General features: G+C 37.1%; 1 protein-coding gene across 2 annotated transcripts in view; it reads right to left on the bottom strand.

The window, feature by feature from the left end:
• The window catches only part of LOC149251345 (uncharacterized), a 100,307-nt gene extending 80,687 nt beyond the window's left edge, over positions 1-19,620 (bottom strand). Inside the window, exons 1-2 of one of the 2 annotated variants that reach the window (XM_089459359.1) lie at positions 19,295-19,620; positions 15,948-16,031 (exon numbers count right to left, since the gene is read on the bottom strand). In XM_089459359.1, the coding sequence (XP_089315485.1) occupies positions 15,948-15,999 (52 nt within the window). In that variant the 5' untranslated portion in view covers positions 16,000-16,031; positions 19,295-19,620. The remainder of the gene's footprint in view (positions 1-15,947; positions 16,032-19,294) is intronic. The other variant, XM_089459361.1, reaches the window with a different exon arrangement.
• Positions 19,621-23,141: the final 3,521 nt, after the last annotated feature.

Raw genomic sequence — 23,141 nt, 5'->3', positions numbered from 1 at the left:
GTCCTCTAAACTTTTATCTCTAAATCGACTTCCACACCTGATGAATGATTGCAGGCCAGAAAAGATGATGTGCTAGGGTCTCACAAATTGAATTTCTTCCACTGAAACACACCCTTTTGACAGGGGGGAGCCCATATGTCTCTCTGAAATCAAGGATACTCAAGGTTGCTAAACCTTGAGCCCAAAATTGCAACAACGTAGAATAGAAACCTCACAACGAATATCTCTCTAACTATCAAAGCGACATTCTCCTTTTATCAATTTTGGAAGTCAAATTATCCATGCAAGGCTCTACCTTCAACTTCCATGCATTTCGATTAACCAGTGGTGAACATGGCCATGCACATGACTAATGGAGTACGTTAGTTCAACTGAAGTAGAAGTGGAGATTAGAAGTATGCGCTTAGTCTAGTGGATATACTCTTATGTCTAATTGTTGTGAAGTGGGAAAAAAAAGGCATGCACCTAGTTAACTGGACCACACGCTCAGTTATTTCCCCATGCATGCACACGTTGTAGTTAACTACAAGAAAAGTGCAAACTCATCCCTAAATTAGTGCATGTGTCTTAGTGGTCTTTAGTTCACTCTTTCATGTGCTCCAAATAACTGTTAGTCACACTCAGTCTTATCCATGTGCATTAATCTACGTGCATGCATCCCAACTCAATGTGCCTCTACGTCCTCCTCTTGGGTAAGCCAAGGAAAGGACAATCGATTTGCTGTTAGTTTTCCTAGGTTGAGTTGGGGGCATTACATGTAGACTGTAATGGTGAGGGATGCATAGGACACGACAGAGAAATGGAGAAATTCTCCCCACAGAGGGCCAAGCTCAAAAAAAAAAATATTCAAACTAAACCCTAAAAAAAATTAATTAAATTCGTCTTTAAAATTTGATGAACCTCATTCTTTTCTTGGGGTTTGTTGAATTCCAAACCTAAAGGTTCAAGTTCGACAAACCCTATTACTGAGCTCCAACTAAAGATGCACAAGCTTCAACTTATAAACAACTTGAAACAATGGAAAAAAACACTTAAAAAATCAAAATTTGTCATTACAACAATGTAATTCTAGGTAAGATAGTGAAAACAAATATTCAGTAAATTGACCAACGTATTAATCATGACTTCATACCAAAATGCACAAACTTAAAGCTATGAACAACATGACAACAATTATAAAATCTTCACACACTAAAACATCATCTTTATCGCATTTGATTGGCCTTCTATTTATAGCCCCAAATGCATGTCATTCAAACCTAGGTTAAAGTCACATCAAGTGTTTAACTTTAGAACAATGAATCCCTTCTCCTAGGTATAGGACATGGGACCCCTTCCATTTGCTCATAACACTGTGCTCCCCTTTACATTGCAAAAATAATATAAGAATTATAATCTGGAGAGAGGTGATCTGACATAATTCCTCACCTTATAACTTTCATTCATTAAAAAATATCCTCTTTATTACATTAGCTTGGCCTTCTATTCGTAGCCCCAAATGCATGTAGTTAAAGCCTGAGTTAAGTCTTAACCCTTGTGTTAAAGTCAATCAAATATTTACGATGAAGACCCCTTCCATTTGATCAATAATCCCTGCAACCCTTTACATCGCCAAGCTATTATAAGATTTATAATCTTATATTAAAATCAAAGAATGATTCTCCCTTCCTTTTAACATGGTGTCAATGATTTCTAAATCTAATTGAAAATAAACCCTTTATTAATGTTTTGAAAAGCCTTCCTTCCAATTAAATAAATATATGACTTAAAAATCTTATATTTATTCCCATCAAATATAAAGGAAAATTGGAAGATAATAGAAAGAAGAAAAAACCCAGCGACATCTCAACCAATTGTAATAAGTTAAGCCCGATATCCATTGCACTTAGAGAAGCAAGTGAAAAAGGAAAGGGGTCAATCAGTAGTCAAAGGATTCATGCAGCATTAAATCTCTTAATTATGTTTTATAAATGTCTATGTATCTTGAATGTCTTCTACAAGTCCTATACTTGCAATATTAGTATTTCAGTAGCACTAGTAACTTAGTAAGACTAAAAAGACTCATGTTCGTAATAGAAAATGGGAAAAAATTTGATGATTGTACTAACAGAATCTTTTTTGAAACAGCGTGTCAGATTTCCATATAACTGAATGTCAGTTTTGGCCACCTTTAATTCAAATAATTGTTGCAAACAATCCAATTTTATTGAGGAAAAAAAATCGTGAAAACGTGATTTTTTTGCCTAGTTGATGTTTGTTGATTTTTACCATTATTTTGGTGGTATCTTAATTTTGTCGATGTTTGCTAATTTTTACCGATTTTTACAATATTTTGGTTTTTTGAACCCTTGTCAATTTGATCCCGATGCTGATGTTCACAACATTGATTCAAATAGTCCCCAATCTTGGTTAAAAAAAAGTTTATATTTAGGATGAAACTAAGATCTTTTTTGTAATAAGATTTATTACCAAAGGGGCAATAGGCACAAGGAGGGGTCAACAAAAAAATTGTCTTCTGCCTGGAGAATTGGACAAACCACCAACAATCAGGCAAAAGCTCTAGTAGTCTATCAAGATCTGAAACTTTCTGAAGGAAAGAACATGATTTGAAGTCATAATAATTGGGAACTCCTCTTTCACAATTCAAGTTCTCTCTATCGGATTTTCCCCTACTTCGACCACCATTTTCACAATCATCTACAAAGCCTCATCCTAGACTCCGCATTTTACAAGAACGAATTTTTTCAAGTGAAAAGGAACCTCAACCCAGATGTCAATGTCATGGAAAACATAAGAGTCATGTAGGAGGAAGGCAAGCTCACTTTTTGGACCCTGGTGGCACTCCACTAAACCATTCAACCTATCCCATGATCAAAGCCAAAAGAGATCTAAATGCCCAAGGGTGGTAAATGCACAAGGTAGATGGAGACCTTTATCAACAAGGGAAGGGAATTAATAAACCCTCCCATCACCTCATTTGACAATCAATTTGTTGCACGCAAATCCACAAGGACCAACGCATTCATGGATGTGAGGCCAATAAAATCCGTCACAAGCTCTTAACCCTCGCTTTCGACCAATTCATTATGGACTCTTCTTCCTTTGACACACCCCTTGGAACTCTACCCCCTTAATGGATATCACCTCCTCAGCCTTTTCTTCCTAGCTACAGGCTAGAAACATGGGCTCATGTGGATTCACTTCTTGTTGCACCTTGTCTAGGAGAGCCAGCAACCTGAAACACTACCTCTGCCATTGCTACAAGGACATAGTCTATGTCACAAGGTTTGCAAAATTTGGCGAACCTAAAAAAAAATTAGGGTTCAGCAAACCTCACTAAACCTCATCCATTGACCAAGTTCATAGATCAAAACTCATAACCTCATGTCACAACTCAAGTTTGTAATCTATCCTTTGAATTTCCAAGTCCATGATAACATTTTTTATGTTTATTTATGTTGATTTCTTACAACTTCATGTTATATTTCATTTTAAAGTTAATATGTGTATATATATTGAAAATGTATATAGGCAAACCTCATCCGAACCTTATCAACAAATTTGAACTCAAACCAAACCTAATCATTGTTGAACCCGAACTCAAACCCAAACCATGTGACTTAGGATGCAGTGGGCACTGCGGCAATTTACCAACACAATGATCGCAATATAGAAGGCTCAATTTGAATCCCAAATAGCCGAGTCCAACTGGAAATGGGCTCCCCTCAAAGTTGAAATGGAAGGACAATTGCAAACTCCGACAGATAGAGAGAATGATATTTGCACCTTCACCGCTAGTGTCCAAATGAAGTCTATGGAGTTGGAATGGTTTGTCTCAATTATCTCAAACTTGCTAGTCAAAAACTTCATTTTCAGGAACTTCCCCATCTAAAACATGATATATGGGCCAAACCTTGTTGAAGATAATGTTAATTAAACACGAGTTTGTAGCTAGTGTAGCCATGAGATTTTAATTTCTATTTATTAGACTATTTTTCCACTTCAATTGCTTTCTAGACAATTCATAAGACAATATAACTTTGGGACAAACGAGCTTTATTATTCTTGCTAAGAATAGACTATTTAAGTTTGAACTTTGTAAAGCAAGTTGTCCAAGTTAGGCCAAAGCAAGGTTTTTTATGACATACATATAATAGTCATCATGAAAAGGAGGAATGATTTTTGAAAGGTTGAACTCAAAAACAAGGGGAAGATGACAACAAAGGCGAACTTCAAGGGTTTCAACGAGTTGCAGATAGTGTTCCTCATGGAGGGTCACAGAGGAGGGAGTGCCACTCCCTCCTACAAGGAGGCAGTTGCTAGTAGAGGTAAGAAACCTATAGAAAATGCTAGAGGTACTTCGGAGGAAGGGAAAAGAAATATGGAAGAGGAGACAACAGGAGTCAATACTAAGGAAAACAATGGCACAAAGGACAAGGAGGTAGAAGACAAAAAACAAGGAACTAAAGACAAGAAACAAAAGGGACCCTGCAAACCCAAAGCTGAGATCACACCTAGAGTTATTTTAAACGATCTTGCTCTGCAGGCGCACAGGGATCACATGCGGACATATGCTATTATCTGTAAGTTCATGGGACTATGGCCCACTGAAAAAGCATTACAGACATGGATCAAATATCACTGGAAACCTAAAGGGAGCATTGACCTTCATCTTGGGTCAAAGGGATTCTTCATTGTGGTGTTCACGAACATTGAAGACAAGGACAGAGTATTTGAAGGAGGACCCTACTTCTATGCAGCAGCTAGACTCTACATGAGGCCATGGATGATGAATTTTGTACCGGAACGTGAGACTTTTACTTCGGTACCGGTCTGGGTAAGACTCTATTCTTTACCTCTTGATTACTGGCAAAATGAATCATTAACAACCATAGGCAATAAATTAGGTCGTTTTGTCAAAGCTTTTGAAGCCACAAGAAGAGGGAAATACACTTCCTTTGCTAGGATATGTGTGGAAATGGATCTATCAAGAGCTCTACCAGATGAAGTGATCTTGGAAGTTTTTGATGAAGAATGGGTGCAAATAGTAGACTATGAGCATATTCCATTCAGATGTCGTAGATGTCATGAACATGGGCATCTATTTAGAGACTGTCCACTCGGTAAAGTGGTAAATAACAGCAAGGCTAACACAGCGAAGGAAACGGATAGCTTCCAAAAAGTGGTGAATCGAGGAAAAGGCAGCAAAAAAGGACCAAAGCAACAACAAGATGAAGGGCTAAAGGTCAGTCAAAATAAGTTCCAAGTTCTTGAGGAAGATGAAGAGATCACAAAGGAAGATCAAGCAATGGAAGGAAATCGTGGGGAAAGAAGAAAGAAGAACAACGTGAACAAACTCAAGAAACTAATTATCATAAAGAAACCATGATGAGTGAAACAGAACTTGATATGGGTCAGGAAATGACCCAGAGTGAAATGGACCTGGAGGACCATGAGCTACAGAAGATTCTTGAAAAAGAAAACCTAGATCTGGAAGGGTTCTTGATTTAGGGAACTATGGGAGGAGTGGATTCGGTACCTTAAGAAGAGCTCAATAGAATAAAGCAGTTGTTTTTATGGAAAACGCAGGCTAATGCATTGGAGAAAGGAAAAAATATAGATAAGCAGGATAACAGAGGGGTGAAGACAATGAAAACAACTCTGGGACTAGCAACAAGAAACCCAAGTAAGAAAAGAGGCAGGAAAAAGCAGAATGAACTCTTGATGGAGTGCGGCAAGCTAATGATAGGTTCAGGTAAAATGAAAGATCTAGCCAGCTACTCCTTTACAAATCTTTAATTATGAATTTTACATCTTGGAACATCAGAGGTTTAGGGAGTAAGAGAAAGCAGAGATTGCTTAGTAATAAGATGAAACAAGAAATGTTGAACATAATCTTTATCCAAGAAACGAAATGTTCCATTCAAAAATTAAGACAAATCCATAGCAAATGGCTCAATAGATTTGAGTTTCTAGAAATTAAAGCAGAGGATATAGCAGGGGGAATTCTAACTCTTTGGAACCCTAAAAAAATTAGCATAATAGATGTTGAGGCAACCAGGAACTATCTATCAGTCGTTATTCAACCTGTAGGAGACAGGTACACCTATCTGGTCACAAATGTATATGGCCCTCAAAGAATAGACGACAAACTCAGGTTTCTAGACTCACTGGTGGATCTCAGGGACAGACATGCAGGAATACCTTGGATCATGGGAGGGGATTTCAACATGATCAAATCTCTTTCGGAGAAAAAAGGAGGAATTAGAACTCTAAGTAAAGACTCTTTAGAGTTTCAAACCTTTATAGACAATATGAACCTTGTTGATACTGAAACGAATACTGGCCTCTTTACTTGGAACAATAAAAGAGGAGGAGAGTCTCAGGTAGCCTCAAAGTTAGACAGATTCATTATCTCAGAGGATCTGATGCTAACAAATAAGGAAGTAATAGCGGAAGTGCTCCCCTTTGGAGGCTCAGATCACTGGCCGGTTCAACTGGAGATCAAAGGTATGGGTACTCTCAAAAACAGACCTTTCAGATTTGAAAATATCTGGCTCTCCCACCCAGATTTCTTCAACAATATTAAAAAATGGTGGTCAGAAGATTTACAGATTCAAGGAACAAGAATGTTTCTCCTACACAAAAGATTAAAGCATATCAAACTCAGACTAAAGGACTAGAACAGAAATGATTTTGGCAACATTTTTGTGGAAAAAAAATCTTTTGAAAACAAAATGAAGGTTCTCAACCAAGCTCTGATCAAGGATGGATTTGATAGAGTCAAAAGTAACCAAGTGGACAAATATCATCAAGAATGGGATAATCTGTGTAAATAAGAGGAAATTTTTTGGAGACAAAAGTCTAGGGTGCAATGGCTAAAAGAAGGGGAGCGTAACACAAAAAAATTTCACAGGTCCACCATGGCGAATAGAACGCACAACAGAATATCTTCAATTAAGAACAAAGACGGGAATCTTCTCACCTCCCATGAGAATATTGAAGCTGTGTTAGTTCAGCACTTCCGAAGAATTACTCAGGAAAATAATTCAGATAGAGAACAGTCCATCAGTGATGTTACTAGAAACATACCAAAGCTGGTATCCAGAGAGGACAATTTCAATCTAAATAGGCCAGTTTCTGAAAAGGAGGTAGATGATGTCCTCAAAGAAATGCAAAATGGAAAAGCACCAAGCCCGGATGGTTTTAATGTGGATTTTTTTAAAGCATGTTGGAATATTGTTAAACAGGATATTTTGAATGTAGTGGAGGATTCCAGGTTGAACAGAACCATTTTGAAAGTGCTCAATACCTCCTTTATCTCCCTTATCCCTAAGCAGGACATTGCTCAAACACCGGATAAGTTTAGACCCATAGCTCTATGTAATGTGGTTTACAAGATAATATCCAAAGTAGTGGCTAATAGACTTAAACCTCTGCTTCCTACCCTAGTTTCAGGGGAACAATCCAGTTATGTGGAAGGCAGACAAATTTTAGACAACATCATTCAAGCCCAAGAGGTGGTTCACTCGTTAAGTAGCAAAAGGTAGGTTGGAATGATCATGCAATTAGATATAGCCAAAGCTTATGATAAGGTAAATTGGACCTATATGAAGAGGGTACTTATTGCTTTTGGTTTTGATCATAATTGGGTCAAGTGGGTGATGGCCTTAGTTCCTCCAGCTTCTCTATTTTGGTGAATGGCTCTCCCTCTGAGATTTTTAGTCCTTCCAGAGGCCTCAGACAGGGAGACCCACTCTCTCCATTTCTTTTCATTCTCATGATGGAAGGACTTGGTAGGTCCATCAAGCATGCTAAAGTAACAGGTAAGATTAATGGACTTCAACTAACTGAGAATGGTCAGGCTCTAACACATCAACAATTTGTAGATGACACAATGCTACAGGGAGTCCCCACAGTCAAAGAAGCTACAGCATATAAACAAATCCTGAACGTCTTTGCCATGGCCACAGGTATGGAAGTTAATCTCTCCAAATCAAAAATCTTTTTCTTCAATACCAATATTGCGATTCAAAGAAATATTTCCAGAATTCTTGGCTTTCAAAGGGATTCCCTACCCTCAAAATATTTGGGAGTTCCTCTAACTACTAAACCAATGCTCAAAAGCATTTGGGAACCCTTGATCAATAAGTTGCAGGATAAAGTTAGTAAATGGACCTTCAGATCTTTAAATCTTGCAAGCAAGTTGGTTCTTACAAAAGTTGTTCTGCAAGCCATCCCTATTTTTATGTTATCTACCCTCCCAACTCCAAAAGGAGTCCTTCAGCAATTCAGAAATATACAAAGAAACTTCCTTTGGGGTAAGGAGGAGATGAGGAAGAAATGGGCCTTAGTGTCTTGGGAAAAAATTTGCAGACCCAAAAACCATGGAGGACTAGGCTTGGATGATCAGGAAATACTCAGCAAAGTTTTAGGGGCCAAACTATGGTGGTGCTAGGTTCAGAATCCAGAGACTCAATGGGCAAATATCTGGAAAGAAAAATATGCAAGATCCTGGCAAACTAGTGATCTCATAAGAATGTCAGGTAATATTAAGGGCTCATACATCTGGAACAAAGCCTGGGAAAACAGAAGATTAGTTCAAGAAAATAGTTTCTAGGAAATCAGAGAAGGGGATCTTGCTCTTTTTTGGGAAGATAAGTGGCAACAAGAACCAATACTGTTAAAAGAAGACTTCCTCGACCTTAAACATGAGATAGATTCCCAAGGATTAATTAAAGTAAAGGACTTCTGGGATAACACTCAGCAGATGGAGAAATGGAGAATCTGGAGAAACATTGATTGCAGAAATAACAACCCCTTGAAAACAAAAGCAGAGGAGCTAATGAAAATGGTGGAACAAAGGATGATCTTAGTTTCAAGGGGGCAAGACCAACTAAGATGGGGCAATAATAAAGAGGGCACCTTTAATCTTAAAGAAGCAAAAGGCATTCTCCTTGAGCTGGATCCCCAGGTTCCGAACAAAATCTGGCAGAAACTTTGGAGGCACCAAGGGTGGATGAAAATCAAACTCTTCATGTGGTTGGTTTACCATAGGAAAATCTTGACTTGGGACAACATCAGGAAGAGGGGTGTTCTGGGGCCTTCTAGATGCCTACTCTGTGGGGAGCAAGAAGAAACAATGGAGCATCTACTCAACAACTGCATTTTCACCTCCTGGCTATGGGACATATTTGCCAAAATCTTTCAACAATCCAACAGGGACAGATGGAGCATCATTAATACACTCAATAGTTGGAGAGGAAATTTTTCAAACTATGAAATTCTCAACTCTGCCTGGGCCCTTACGCCAAGCTTCATTATATGGAATGTTTGGAAGGAGAGGAAAAAAAGAATATTCAAGGAGGAAAAAAATCCCCCATATCGCTTGTTTGAGACAATCCTGAAACAACTTAAGGAGACAATGGGTACCATTGTTCGCAACCACCCTAAAAAGCCTCCCTTGATATGGATGGGAAAATTCTCTGGCAACTGGGGCTGTAGGGACTCACTCCTCAAGGTCTTAATAGGAAGGTTACAGCAAGGGACACGGAGAAGGATTTCTGGCATCCTCCCCCAGAAGGATATCTAAAATACAACATTGATGGAGCGTCAAAAGGAAACCCAGGAACTGCTAGGTATGGAGGAGTCCTTAGGGACGCCAAGGGAAGTATCATCTTCATCTTTCATTGTCACCTAGGTACAGCTACCAATAACATGGTTGAACTAATGACTTTAGAGCAATGCCTAGATTTTCTAAGTCACGATAATTGTTGCAATGTGATAGTAGAAGCGGACTCTGAACTAATAATTGCCTCGGTGAAAAGAATAAATAGTGGATCAACGCCGGAGAAAGTCTCCAAACACTGGAAATTAATCAGGGTTTTCTAGAGAATTCAGGATCACCTACAAAACCTGCGCACTGTCAATTTCCATCATGTTCGAAGAAAGGCCAACAAGTTGGCAGATCTTCTTGCCAATCAGGGGGTCAGCAGTACAGAGGTCAAGGTTTCGATGGAGTGGCAGGAGTTGCGACAAAGCAGACTGAGAACTCTGTGCTGTGAGCAAGAGGAAGAGGATAGGAGAGTGTTCAGACACAAGGCCATGGAGGCAAGCTCCTAACCTTTTGGCCTTCGTATGTGGCATCAGTTTTTAGCAAACTGGTCTTTGGTGGGGGGACGATCACAGATGGACACTAATCTCCCTGGAGTCAGCGAGATGGTCATCACTATTCTTCGGGGGAAGCGCAGTGGATACCATAGTTCCTTAATTAATGGAGAGCCTCTCTTCTTTTCTGGGATCCAGGTTCAGGCAAGAAAGTCGAGCAAGGGTGGAAGGAATCCTTGTTTTACCAGCAACCGAAATCTTCACATTTTCGAGCCTCGGAGAGGAACACCGCTTCCTTGGCAGTATTTGGATGATCGCACCATTCTAAAGTGGGAAACAGTTTTAGTGATTTTGCAGCGATCCCATTCAACATTTGGAAAATTGCCATCCATCGCACACTAATGTATGGTTAACTTGTTCGGTGCAATATGATTCTCCACCATTGGAACTCTCTGTATGGAACAATGGTCACGATTGTTCGTGCAACTTGGAGGAGTGGCCCGTTAATCTTCGGTCGTCTTTGCTGTGCGATATCATCCTTGGTCGTTGGTTTAGGAGCCGGAATGGACGACTCAGATCAAAAGTACTCTTCCGGAGTCTGATTAGCGGAAGATCTCGCGGGCTTCTGGGGGCGGGTTGGAATTTTGGGTTATCTGGATTTCGGGTCAGAATCCACTGTTATCTTCCGTGCATGTTGAGCCTTGAGGTCAGAATCGGTGGATTTCGGGCAGGATCACATGCGCGATGTTTATTCCACCATTCGGACCCAAAATCTGTTTAGTATGGTTTCTATATTTTCATCGGGTCCGTTTTTGGAATCAAAGAATATACCTTTTTTGGTTCCGATATGCGGCTCATCTGACAGATCTCTTCAAACAATCGGGTGGTTTAGGATTTGGTTTGTTTTTTGAAGGTCTCGCAGTTAAGTTTGTGGGCCCATGGTCTGTTTGTCAAGCTTTTGGCTTAGTACCCAAGCCCTGAGTGGATAGTGGATTCTATGTCCCTCAGGTCTCTTTGGGTAGTTGTATTATATGTAATTTGTTTCTTTGTTTATAATGAATAGAAGGTACGACTCTTGCTTTAGCAAAAAAAAAATAGTCATCATGAAAAGAAGATTTCTCACAAATCTTATTGTTTTCGAAATGTCAAATCTTCCAAAAGTGAGATAGATAGAGGCTCCTATTGTTACACTTAGAGATCAAAAAAATATTATTTCACACAAAAGGGTACTCACCTTGCAATATAACAATAAAAGATATACCACACTTTGTCATGTTAACAAGGGCCCCTCATATGCCATTAATTAAAGTCCCTTTGTAATATAAGCAAAAAGGCTTCCTTTCACATGTAAAAGTTTAAAACTAAAACATAACCCCCTTCAAATGCATATGCAACAAGTCTTCATATGTTTAACAATGACACTTCCCCTTCAAAATTACATATAAGATCTTTTTTTTTAAAAGATGAAATAAATAATAAGCTCCATGTGAAGTTGATGTCATCTTCGAGGGCCTCAAGCCACATTTTTGTATTCTCTTAAATTTCCTTGAGTTCCAACCTTAAAAGGTTTTAAATAATTCACCACAATAAATATTAAAAACTACTTTGCCTCCTCTTTTATAATCTCTCTCCTCCATATGGAATTCTTGAGACTATACCCACTATTGAGAAGTTATGACTTTGATACCATTGTTAGTTTTTGGAGAAGATGCACACACAAATAAACGAGAGAGAAGGGGGCAAGCAATAAATGACTTCATTGAAATGAATCCACATATAAAATGTGTTTTGTACACTTTTATTCATGCATATAGTTAGATAGAAATGGACTCCAGTAACTAACTAACTTCTAACATTATATGTTTGTCTAATATTAGGTCACGGACATGCAATGCATTATTTATTATCAATATTTTGCTTATTTGAATATTATGACTTCAACACAATACATATCTTCAGTAGGATTATTTATTGTCCTTTGACCATGTGCATTGTGTACCTTGTTATCTCCTAAAGCAACCATCTCTACTTGACTTTCATTATTATTTAACATGAAAACCCCTTCTTTTTGTGTGCCATGTGCCTTGTGGCACCCGATCTCTATCTACTATGCTTCTTTAGATGTATTTTTGGCCACTAATGAAATAGGAAAGAGTTTATGATTTCTCTTTGTTTCTTTACTATCGTTATTGATATCACGCTCCTTTTTAGTATAATTGCTTAAATGCGTTTTAAGCATTAAATGAGAAAAAGCATACTTCTTTTTCCTATGATCTTTCTTAGAATGACCATGTTCCCCAAAATAGCACTCGCCTTCATTACTTGGACTAAGCTTACACTTCTTTCAATCTTCACACACTTGAAGTTTCTTTATCCATAGCTTCTTCAATTGTCTCTTTGTTGACCAAAGTGTTGCCTTCTTTTACCCATATGCTTTGTTGCAAAGGCATTCATCACATGGCTAATTCTTTTACTTCTCCTACAAGAGTAGCCCTCTTAGCTCATGGGTATAAGATAAGATAATTATATTAATGTCCAACAAATGACCACAAAAGTAGGTCAATGGGCTATTGATTACAATGATGTCAGTGCAGAACAAAAATACTAAAAGTCTCCTATATAAAGAACAAGAAGTAAAGTAGAAACATGAAGTCTATATGCAAAAACATGGTAAAACCCTTAAATCAGCAGCACAATGGGAGGGAGATGTGTAGAGGGCAAGGATCTAGGGACTAAATCACAGTCCACTAGATCAACTCTCTTAACATCCAAGGTCAAATGAAGAAAACACAAATATACAATGATGCCCCGAAGAAGAGCTAGGGCAAGATTTGGACCCTCTATTATGTTGTTGCCTAGCCCCTATAACTCATTGTTGATATCTAAGTGATATGATCACCCTGCTGGTAAGGGATTTGGTCTAGTGATGTCTATATGGTTTCCAGGGATGGGGAATGGTCCCTCTGATTTTCACTCTGTTAAATTTTAATACTAAATCTGATTCGATTTTCTTGGTTGTTTACTTTATACCCAGAAAAATATTTCACCTAGTAAGTTTGTATTTTTTTTAAACTGCTAGAAATAAATACATTTCGATTTTAACTTTTAAATAAACTTTCAATAGAAAATAAATAGAAAACCAGTCACATAACATAGCAGAAAAATATGCCCAACAAAATTTTCTTCACTTTCTATTACTTTGGAAAATTAGGGCCTCCTTTAACAAGGAACTCAACCCACAAAGAATACACAGAAATTACAGCAATGGAACCTGGCAACTTGGCCCCTAGAAATTCGATCTACAATTATGTTTGTTGTCTCCACAAGTTTGCCACACCTGAAGCTGTTCGGCCCCTCCACAAATGCAACCTCAACCTTCTCGACCTTCTCACATTCACTGTCTACCTGTTGGAATTTGGCTTCAACACTCCTGGCCTCCTCCTGTGCACAACAGACTCTCAGCCTTGACCCCAAGCAAACTTAGCCCCTTCACTTGTGCACTCAACCTGCAAAACTCTTGCTCACTCAAACCTCTAGCTACACTCCTTTATGCTGTATTTAGTCTTGAGTCTCTCACTCTCTTGAGAACTCAATGTGTCTCTCACCTCTCCCTTAGGCTTATTTTATAATTTCAATAAGCCAAATCCCTAACCCTAATCTCTTAAGTGATAAATGTCTAAGGATTGGATCGTAGGTCTCACTTGAGATCAACAGTAGAGATTAGATCTCACTTGAATAATTAAATTATTTGTCCTTGGAAACTTGGATCAATAGTCAACATTAAATAATTAATTAATTAATGTACTTTTCTTAATTCAAACTTAGGAAATAAATCATAATAATCACTTACTCCTCATGAATAAGCACCTAAAGAGGCAATTTGACATCTTTTGCATGCTTGACACCTAGCGTATGCACCTGTCCAAGCTAATAATATCAACACACTAATCTGGAGATACAAGCAATGTTATCATCAGCCTGTCTCTTAGTGCCCCTAGCTAATGGGAGCACCATAAAGGACATAATCCATTAAATAGTATCTGGCCTAGGAGGAGGAGGAGGCTGAAGAGTGTGGTTACAAAGTCTTAGGGCCTCCTACATGTAAAAGGCTAGACATCTCTTGTCTAAGTACTGTGACACATTAGAAAGGGCTTGGGTACCCCTATACAAGCAATGAAATCTCCCATAGATATCATAATAAATGGGACAACGAAAGATGAAGTGCAATGGTATAGCTCTCACTGACAAGCAAAGACTCATTACATACACATGAAAAGAACAAGGTAGTATTATTTGTTATGTAAATAAGAACCAAATTTTTCTATCTTTTCACATACAAAACTAGATTACTTTCTTATCTATTTGAGTCTAGTGAGATGATGTGTGACAATCACCTTCTTCAATCTCAAAACTATATAACCGGCTTCTCAACTTTAGAACTCTAGTTTGAATAGTTGTCACATACATTGAACGCACCTTAAGCTATTTTGAATGTTTTCACTCTCTACATCTCACACTCATAATATGATATCATCTAAGACTACCATAGCAATGATTGAAAGAGATTTCTTCTCTCTATTAGTATAAGCTTCTCGTTTATTCACATTATTTAACTTTAGCTCCTTTCCATCTAGAATGTTCAAAAACTTCCTGCCACGTGAGCATTTTAAATTCGAATTTACAAACAAAATAGTTCTTATGACCAAGTTTGTGTGGATCTAGTAATGTAGCACCTTGAATAATTCCTAGCATCTCGTCCACGTTTCTTATCTTCTCACACTTTATAGATGAGATTAAATTTATAGCAATAAGCTTCAATGTAAGACATGACTATTCTTTGGCCATTGATTCTGTTTTCCGACTAGTAAGCAAAAGGTTTGAATGTAAATCACTTTCAAGTGTTCCTCCAACTTTATGGTCCAGCTCTCCTCTCAACCTAACTTGCAGTGTTTCTCCATCTCAGTGTAATCCTCAAGGGGGACTACTTTAGTCCCTTAAACAACATTACAATTACCTCACAGGCTGATAATTAGTCTAATACTCAAAATTACACAGCAAGGATAGTTTGGATAAATAGCACCACCACAGAGGTTTTCCAAACTGAATTCTCTCCTTCCATTACAATATCAAATATATTAATAGTACAAAGTTATGTCAAAATTGGAGCCTAAGCATAATATTAGACCTTGAACTTTTCACGAATCTAACCTAAAAGAAACTAACTGATCGAAATTTATTTTCTCATATGAAGAGACTGAAGATAAGAATAGACCTTGCATCCAAACTAAAATAAATTAAATAAACAAGAACAAATTTTCTCACGTGAGGACCACTAAAAGTAATTTAGAGCTAAAAAAAAAATACTAAAAATAAGCAAAACGTATATTTGATGCTCATCATTTATAGAAACTTATACTGCCTAATTAAAATTCATGCAATATTTGTGTGTTTCTAATTTCACAAAATTGTGTATCTAGTCAAATAAGTTCCTACACTTTATCTTCAAAATAAAGATATCTTCAGATGTTGATGTGGCAATCCTAATATGGCATCTATTATACAAAATGGGCATTAATTTCTAACAATATTATCCAAGTATTGTGAATGACAAAATAGGTGATGCCTAATCATTTGGTCATTTCAAGATCTGTCGGGAGAGTACAAGATCATTGGCTAAAATAATTTCTAGTTGTTTGAACTCCCTTGAAAAAGGTATCTCATAAAATCAACTTAATTCCAGTCTCCTCACTAACAAACAAGGTTTCCTAACATACTACTGTACTGATGAAATAAGAAGTGGAAGAAACATTTGAACAAAGACGCATTAGAGAGAGTGTTACTCCTTTGCCAAACAGTGCTTTTGGCTCCTGAGAAAAATGAGGCATGAACCATCCTCTTCTAATTCAATAGTATGCTCATGGTTCCTGATAAAAATGAGGCATGAACCATATTATAATTCAGGAGCACTTGATAAAATAACTGTGAAGATTCATTTCCCTAAACCTCACGTGGATGATATCATGGATGTACTTCCAGGATCAAATTCTCCAAAATTGATTTAAGATGTGGCTACCAACAAATTCAAATCAAGGAAGCAGGCGAATGGAAGACAAGCTTTTGTACTATGAACAACTTATATGAGTCCCTACATGCAATTTATGAATGCTGTATTGCAACCATTTATTGTCAAGTTTATTTAAATAATATTCTAGTTTCTAGGAAAACTCGAGGAATATTTGATCCACTTATGAGCCTTGTTTGACAACATCCAAGAACAACAATTATAGGTGAATTTAAAAAGGAGTGTGTTTTCCCAATGCAAACAAGTATATCCTGCAAATATGATATTGTAAAATGACTGAAAATGGACCCAAGCAAAGTGAAAGGCATCCACAGAGTGGCCAACTCCAAACAGTGCAACTAAGGCCCAATCTTTTTTATGGACTGGCAAGTTTTTATCAAAAACTCATCCAAAATTTTAGTAAGATTGCAATAAGAACTTTTTTGTGGACAGGTGTGGCAAAACAAATCTTTCAAACTCTCAAAAGATATGTTGCATAAGCTCTAGTTTTAGCCCTTCCAGATTTCAATAAAGTTTTTGGATTTGCATGATGCATCAGGCTAGTTCTTGGAGCAATACTTCAGAAGGTCATCCTATGGAATACCATATTGAAAAGTTTAACGAACCAAAGAAGAAATATTGCACTTACAATCAGGAACCATATGCAATTTGAAAACAGTATATAGATCATCAAGCTTTGAAGTATCTGGTAAATCCAGACAGGTCAAATGTTAATCATCTCAAATGGCTAAATCATTTGCAGCACTTCACTTTTGTTATCAGGCACAACGCAAGTAAAAGAGAGTGGTTATTTATGTACTGAGTTCACATAAGGCTGATGTTGATAACTATGACAAATGAAGTAGTGGATTTTTGAACACCTTAAGGATGCTTACGAGGATGAATTTTGAAGTGGCTTACAGGTCTTGCAAAGAACCAACATTAGGAAGCAGGAGTATCTGCTTGTGCTATATGGTGCAAGTTTGATTATTATTTTGATTTTTATTATGTAAGAAGCATTTACACATTCCTAAAGATACCATCAGGAAAACTTTTATACATGAAGTCCATGATGGAGGTCTTGCTGGACATTTTGTGAGGGATAAATCATAAAACCCTCAAGCATTTGATGCAACAATACTATTGGCTAAGCATGGCTATAGAGGTGATGAAATATGTTGATGGGTGTCACATTCGTCAAGTTACCAGATGTAAACAACAAAATATAGGCAAAAACCAATTCTTGCCAGTACCAAATAAACCTCAGTAACACATAAGTATGGATTTTGTGTCACAGTTGCCGCAAAGTCAAAGGGGCAATGATGTAAACTTATTGTTGTTTATGATGGTACATTCTGTGGCTTGTAATAAACATGGAGAAGTGTCACATATTGCTAGGCATTTCTTCAAAGAAATGGTTTGATTACATCAGTTACCCCTCTCCCGCACTTCTAATAGAAATACCAAATTCTTGAGTCATCTTTGGCAGACACTCCTGAAGTTGTTGGAATATGAGTTTAATTTAGTTGTGCCTATCAACCCCAATCTAACAGGTAAACTAAAGCAGATGATTGGACTCTTTTAAAATTATTGTGTTGTTTAGTACAAGACCAACCAAGGCAATGGGACTTGATGCCACCTTGAGCGAAGCTGCTCTTAACAATTCCATCAATTGTCCATCTGTAATTCACGATGAAAGATAGTGTATGGGCACTCTACTGGAGGTTGACAGAATTGATACCTATGCCATCAGATACTCTTGTCTCCCTTGATGCCAAACAATTGACATAAGAGATGACATACTTCTTTGAGGAAGATAGGAAAACAAGGATAAAGCTGATACAAAGAAAAAGAGAAAAGCAACGTCAAATTAGTGATATAATCATGGTGTAATAGGGAAAATATCAGTTTCACAAAGGCCAATAAAGTAAAGATGAAGAATTTCGGCCCCTGCCCAATTTTAAGAAAAAAAGAAACTATGCTATCGTTTGGATCTGCCAAAGGAATCAGATATCCCTCCTATTTCATTGCTGATCTTTGTGATTATACAGAGGAAGAGAGCATGGATCAGCAGCATGGCCACAACCAGGTTAGGTTAAGGGTTCGCCAAAAAAGTCATTCTAGATTGTTGAGAGAATCCTAGAAATGAAGGTGACTGACTATAGTACCACCATGGCTAGGATCAAAGGAATGGAACCTAATCATTCAAATGGAAGAATATCAATAGTTCATGCTACATGGGTAATGGAGGCTTACTTAGAACTAGAGAGAGGAGGCTTGCTAACGAAAAGTACTTTATATTTTGTGTTAAATATTCGGTCACGAGGTTCAAAGCTTTTGAAATACAAGGGTTTGATTGCAAAAATAGATTTTGTATTATTAACTAGCCCGCCTTTGACATGCAATAGATAAAAGCTGAATTCTTCTTTGCTTATCTTCTGTATTTTTAAGGGAGCTATATTAGGGAGTTGGAGAAGAAGCTGAGCTGAGATGTATACCTTTGAGGGGATAGAATCGAATATAACCCGGGAATTCTATACAAAGCCGGGGTTTAGGTCTGTCTCAGTACATAGCTCCGAGGATTCCCCGTAGCTTATATATTGCATAATATTTTATTATATTATTCGATCTGCAATGTTCTTTGGCTAGATTATTTTTCTGTTGTTTTCTGGTTTTCTTTGCTTAGTACACAAAAACCGAATTAGGAGAAAATAAAGGAAAAGAAAACGATTACGAACAGAAAGGCCAACACTAACAGGACTACAGTCTAAAGGTCAACTGGAGTCCCTATATTGAGAGTGAATAGGAATTGACCTTGTGACCAGCAGACAAAAAAAACTAGGTGAGTAAAAACACTCTGCCTGCCATGCGATGAATATAACAAGACATATGCATAATCTCAGAGCAACCCATTTCGCCAAAATCAGAAGAGGCACGGAACCCTTTAGCCAACGTGACCATTTGGAATCCATCCATCCCATGCAAAAGGTAAAACTTAAAATGGGAAAAAAGTAGACAAATTTTAAATGAATTTTCACAAATCGCAGTAATTAACAACAGGAACATAGACTCATTAGTTCCGTTCTGGATAATTATTGGTAAAAATAAAGGGATGAAGGTACTAACCATCAACAGCCTTCTCTGAAGATCCGACGCAGCCCATTCTCCGCTACAGATATTCTCAAAATGACATGGCAATTGCCAAAGACGCTGAGTGGCCAGGGCAGGGCAGATCTAGCTGAGAGTCAAAGGCAATATGTGTCCGTGTCAGCTTACAATCGACATACATGCAGGGACGGGAGAATCGCCTTGGATTAATACAGAAGACTAAATACCCAAAATTGTTCTTGCAATCCTACTGGTGTTGCCACTCGCACCGTATATATGCGTCTGGCACTCTCGCGTTTTCTATTGATTTTCTGAAAAACGAAAACTAGTTTTGACCATTTTATGTTTTATCTTTTCTCTATTTATAAAATATGTATCTCGGAGGAGGAGTTTACATCTATATAAATTATATACTTAGGTAATTATTATTCTCACACATCTCCATATATTATATATTATATATTATTTATTATATATTTTATATTTTATATATAAAGAAGGTTGTATTTTTAATTTTGTGGAATTTTTTGAAATATAATATATATATATATATATATAAGTTTCCAGGATTACCATAAATGGTTTAGTGTTAGACTTAAGTTTTATATTTTGTTGTTTGTTGTTGTTATCAAAGGTTTGATTCTTTTCTTTTTTTTTGGACGAGGCTTCGAGGGAAAGTATATATGCTAATATATCTTATGTATGGTAATGATAGATTTAATTGTTTTTTTGGTTTGATTAATAGGGAATTTGAACTTTGAATTTTTTGGTTTACATAATATTTTATTTAATTGTTTTTTTGTTGGCTTGATTATAAGGAATTTGAATCTTAAATCTCTTGGTTTACATAATACTTCATAACACAGTTATTGTCAATTGAACTACTTCTCATGGGTTGAGTTTAATTGTTTTTCAAATGAAATTGGGAAAATTATATTACTAAAAAAAGTTGTAGTTGAATTAAATAATGCTAGTGTATTCCATTGAAAATCTTTTAAATTTAAGTAGGAGAAGTAATTCCAAACCAAAATATTAAGTTTACATATAACTATAGCAAAAGATCCTAGTATTTACTACTACAACAGATCCTATAATATTTACCTAATATGAAAATAACTTTAAAAACTATATCCTATTCAAAAAATATGGTAGTTTGTGGCCTCCTCCAAGCCGAAGTTAGTTGGCATAGATTCTTGTTCACCTATATTTGTGGCCTTAAAGAGTTCATGCATTATGTCTTCATCTTTTACTTCATCTTGTTCAGGTTTGACTGACACTCGCTAGTTAGATGCCCTTGTGTACGCATCTTTGCTCAATTGGACAACAAATTTTAAGCATGACACATTTTGTCTTAAGGTTTATAATTTGTCATTCCAATTGGACCTTAGTTCCCATGATGGAGGTTGTTTGAGAGACTATATGCTACTCATTGGTAGTGAAGATTGAGTACCCATTTCCTTGAATCACTTTCTTATGAGTCCTTAAGACTCATCACATTTCTTGTTAATATTTGTAGTCCATGTTTATTATAATATTATCAAGTTGCCTTAGAGGTAACAGGGACAACCAAATACACAATGAAAATCATAGTGTCTTATGTTATACAACTACAACTTGCATTATTACTAGTACAAGAACAATGTTTACCAACCCACAAATTCATAATGCTATGGGTGTATAATTCACACAAGATCTTATGATCCCATAAGGAGAAGCCACCCAAGCCAAAAGTAACTCCAGATTAGAGAGCTCGATATAGCAAAAACACATTGCTTGAGAAACCCAAAATCCAACCACAAATTCATTACATTAGGGTTACAAAGATCACACAAGAAAAACCATCTAATCCCAAAGAATCTTCAAACTATATAGCATGGCATACCATAAACACATAACCTAAACATTTCAAATTTAAAAACCACGAATGTAATAAGTGCAAATGCAAATTTTCTACCCCGATAGGTAAAAAAACTGAAAGGGCATTGCATTTGAATTATGGTCACTGATGATGATGGGGAGAGGAATCCCACAAGCTCTCCTCTTCTCCATGTTGCATTTCATCATTATCTCGCCTCCATTGAGGATAAGTCATCCCTTTGATGGTGGACAAAAGTGAGAGGTGGTGTGGGCTAGGGTTTTGTCATATATTTTGATTTTCACTATAGGTCACACATGTAGACTCGGTGAAACGGAAAAGGGGTTGTTCATTACAATGGCAACCCATTGGAAGAACAATAAATTTAGTCTATACCAATGGACTCATATCATGAAAATGACCCTCCTCCACATTAGTGATCCATGTTTGGAAGTCACTCACCAAAAGATGACAAATTAGTTGTCATATGAGGTATGATTTGAGACCTTTCAGACACTCGAAACACTGAGGTGGATCCATCATTGCTTAAATTCTCTAACCATGTGACATATACTTTGTAAAATCATCACCTCATTGGGAGAGTGCAACAAAGGTTGCATGGGTGGGAGGACTTGGTGGATCGAGATTTTAACTCCCTAAGCTCATATATGAATTAATCCCCACATACATGTCAACAAAAATCACAGTGAAATGCCTTTACCAGGCTTATTACACTCCTGAACTCTATGTGTCTCTGAATCAGTGCGAGGTATTGAATATAGGAGTTTTATTGGTGGTTTTTTTTTGAAAATTTGTTGAGTGGAATGCTTTCCTATAAATCCTTGACCACTAATGAGGAAGGGCTAGGACTCGAAGGTTTGAAGAAAACAAAGAATGTCAAGGATAAAACCCCTTATTAAGCCTTGGATATTTAGTTATTACATTTATAATGTTATATTAGTAGGTTAGCCATGACCTTTTATTGTACCCTTCCATTATAATTGTACCCTTTGTCATATATATATCAAGAAGACCTAGTCTTAGCATCATCTTGCCTTGTCTTGTACGTTGTAGTAGGTTTTCCCTCGAAGTGAATTATATTCATTGACTTTTTATCATTTTCAAGGCATTTTCTTCATAACATCACGTATTAGAGCCATGATCCCATGGTTTTTCTCCTTCAATCAAGTCAACTTGGGAATTTTTGTTACACGGTATTTTTTCACACTTCCCGTCCCATATCCTAAAGCGTCAAAATGACAAAAGTTGTCAGTGTATTCACTATGAAACACATACAGAAGCATCCCTGAAGAACAAAAGAAAAACTTGCCCGGGAAGATTTATGAGGAAACTTGTCAAAAACCTAGTTTTCATGATCAGCGTGTTTTGCACCACTAGTGACCCGTGTTAGTAACTTGTTGCACTGTTATGACCTAACGTTGCCAACATGACTTTTATAAGGAAAACCTGTGTCGAACCTCTTCAAGCAGTTTTTCCTAAAGTGGAGGAGAAGCTTCTCTTACTAGAAGCCTCGAGAATGGCGAGGTGGTTATAGGTGAATAAGGATTAAAGCAAGGTCTCCCATTCTTGGTCCTTGATCCTACTTTCATGGATCTTTCCCTTGAGTTGTGGAACCTCTCCCTCCTTTTATGGATCCTTAACTGCCTCTCCTTCCCTATAAATGAGATCCCTACTATCCACAACTAGTTGGCTATTGCTTGGTTGCCTTCCTATGCTGAAACTATGCCTAAATGCTTCCCATTTTGCTAAGGAGAAAGGAGTGCTTGAAGGTCTTGGCTAGGACTTGGAAACTCACCCAAAGGAGGCTTCCAACATCAAGGCTTAAGTGGTTGTATGCTTCCCTTACTTTCTATTAATAATACATTATGTGTTTACTTTCCATAAGTGTGTAAATCATTACTCATTTAGTGTGATACTCCTTGATCTGTCACATAATTTATGTTAGAATGAATTATGTTATGTATTTCTTTGTCGTCTTTGTTTGATCTT

Source organism: Pinus tabuliformis, chromosome 7 (assembly GCF_031772625.1).
Source record: "Pinus tabuliformis cultivar Carrire ecotype Pingquan chromosome 7, CPIR1, whole genome shotgun sequence".
NCBI classification, from domain to species: Eukaryota; Viridiplantae; Streptophyta; class Pinopsida; order Pinales; family Pinaceae; genus Pinus; species Pinus tabuliformis.
Note: the sequence above shows the minus strand (reverse complement) of the source record. Positions and strands in the feature narration are given on the sequence as shown.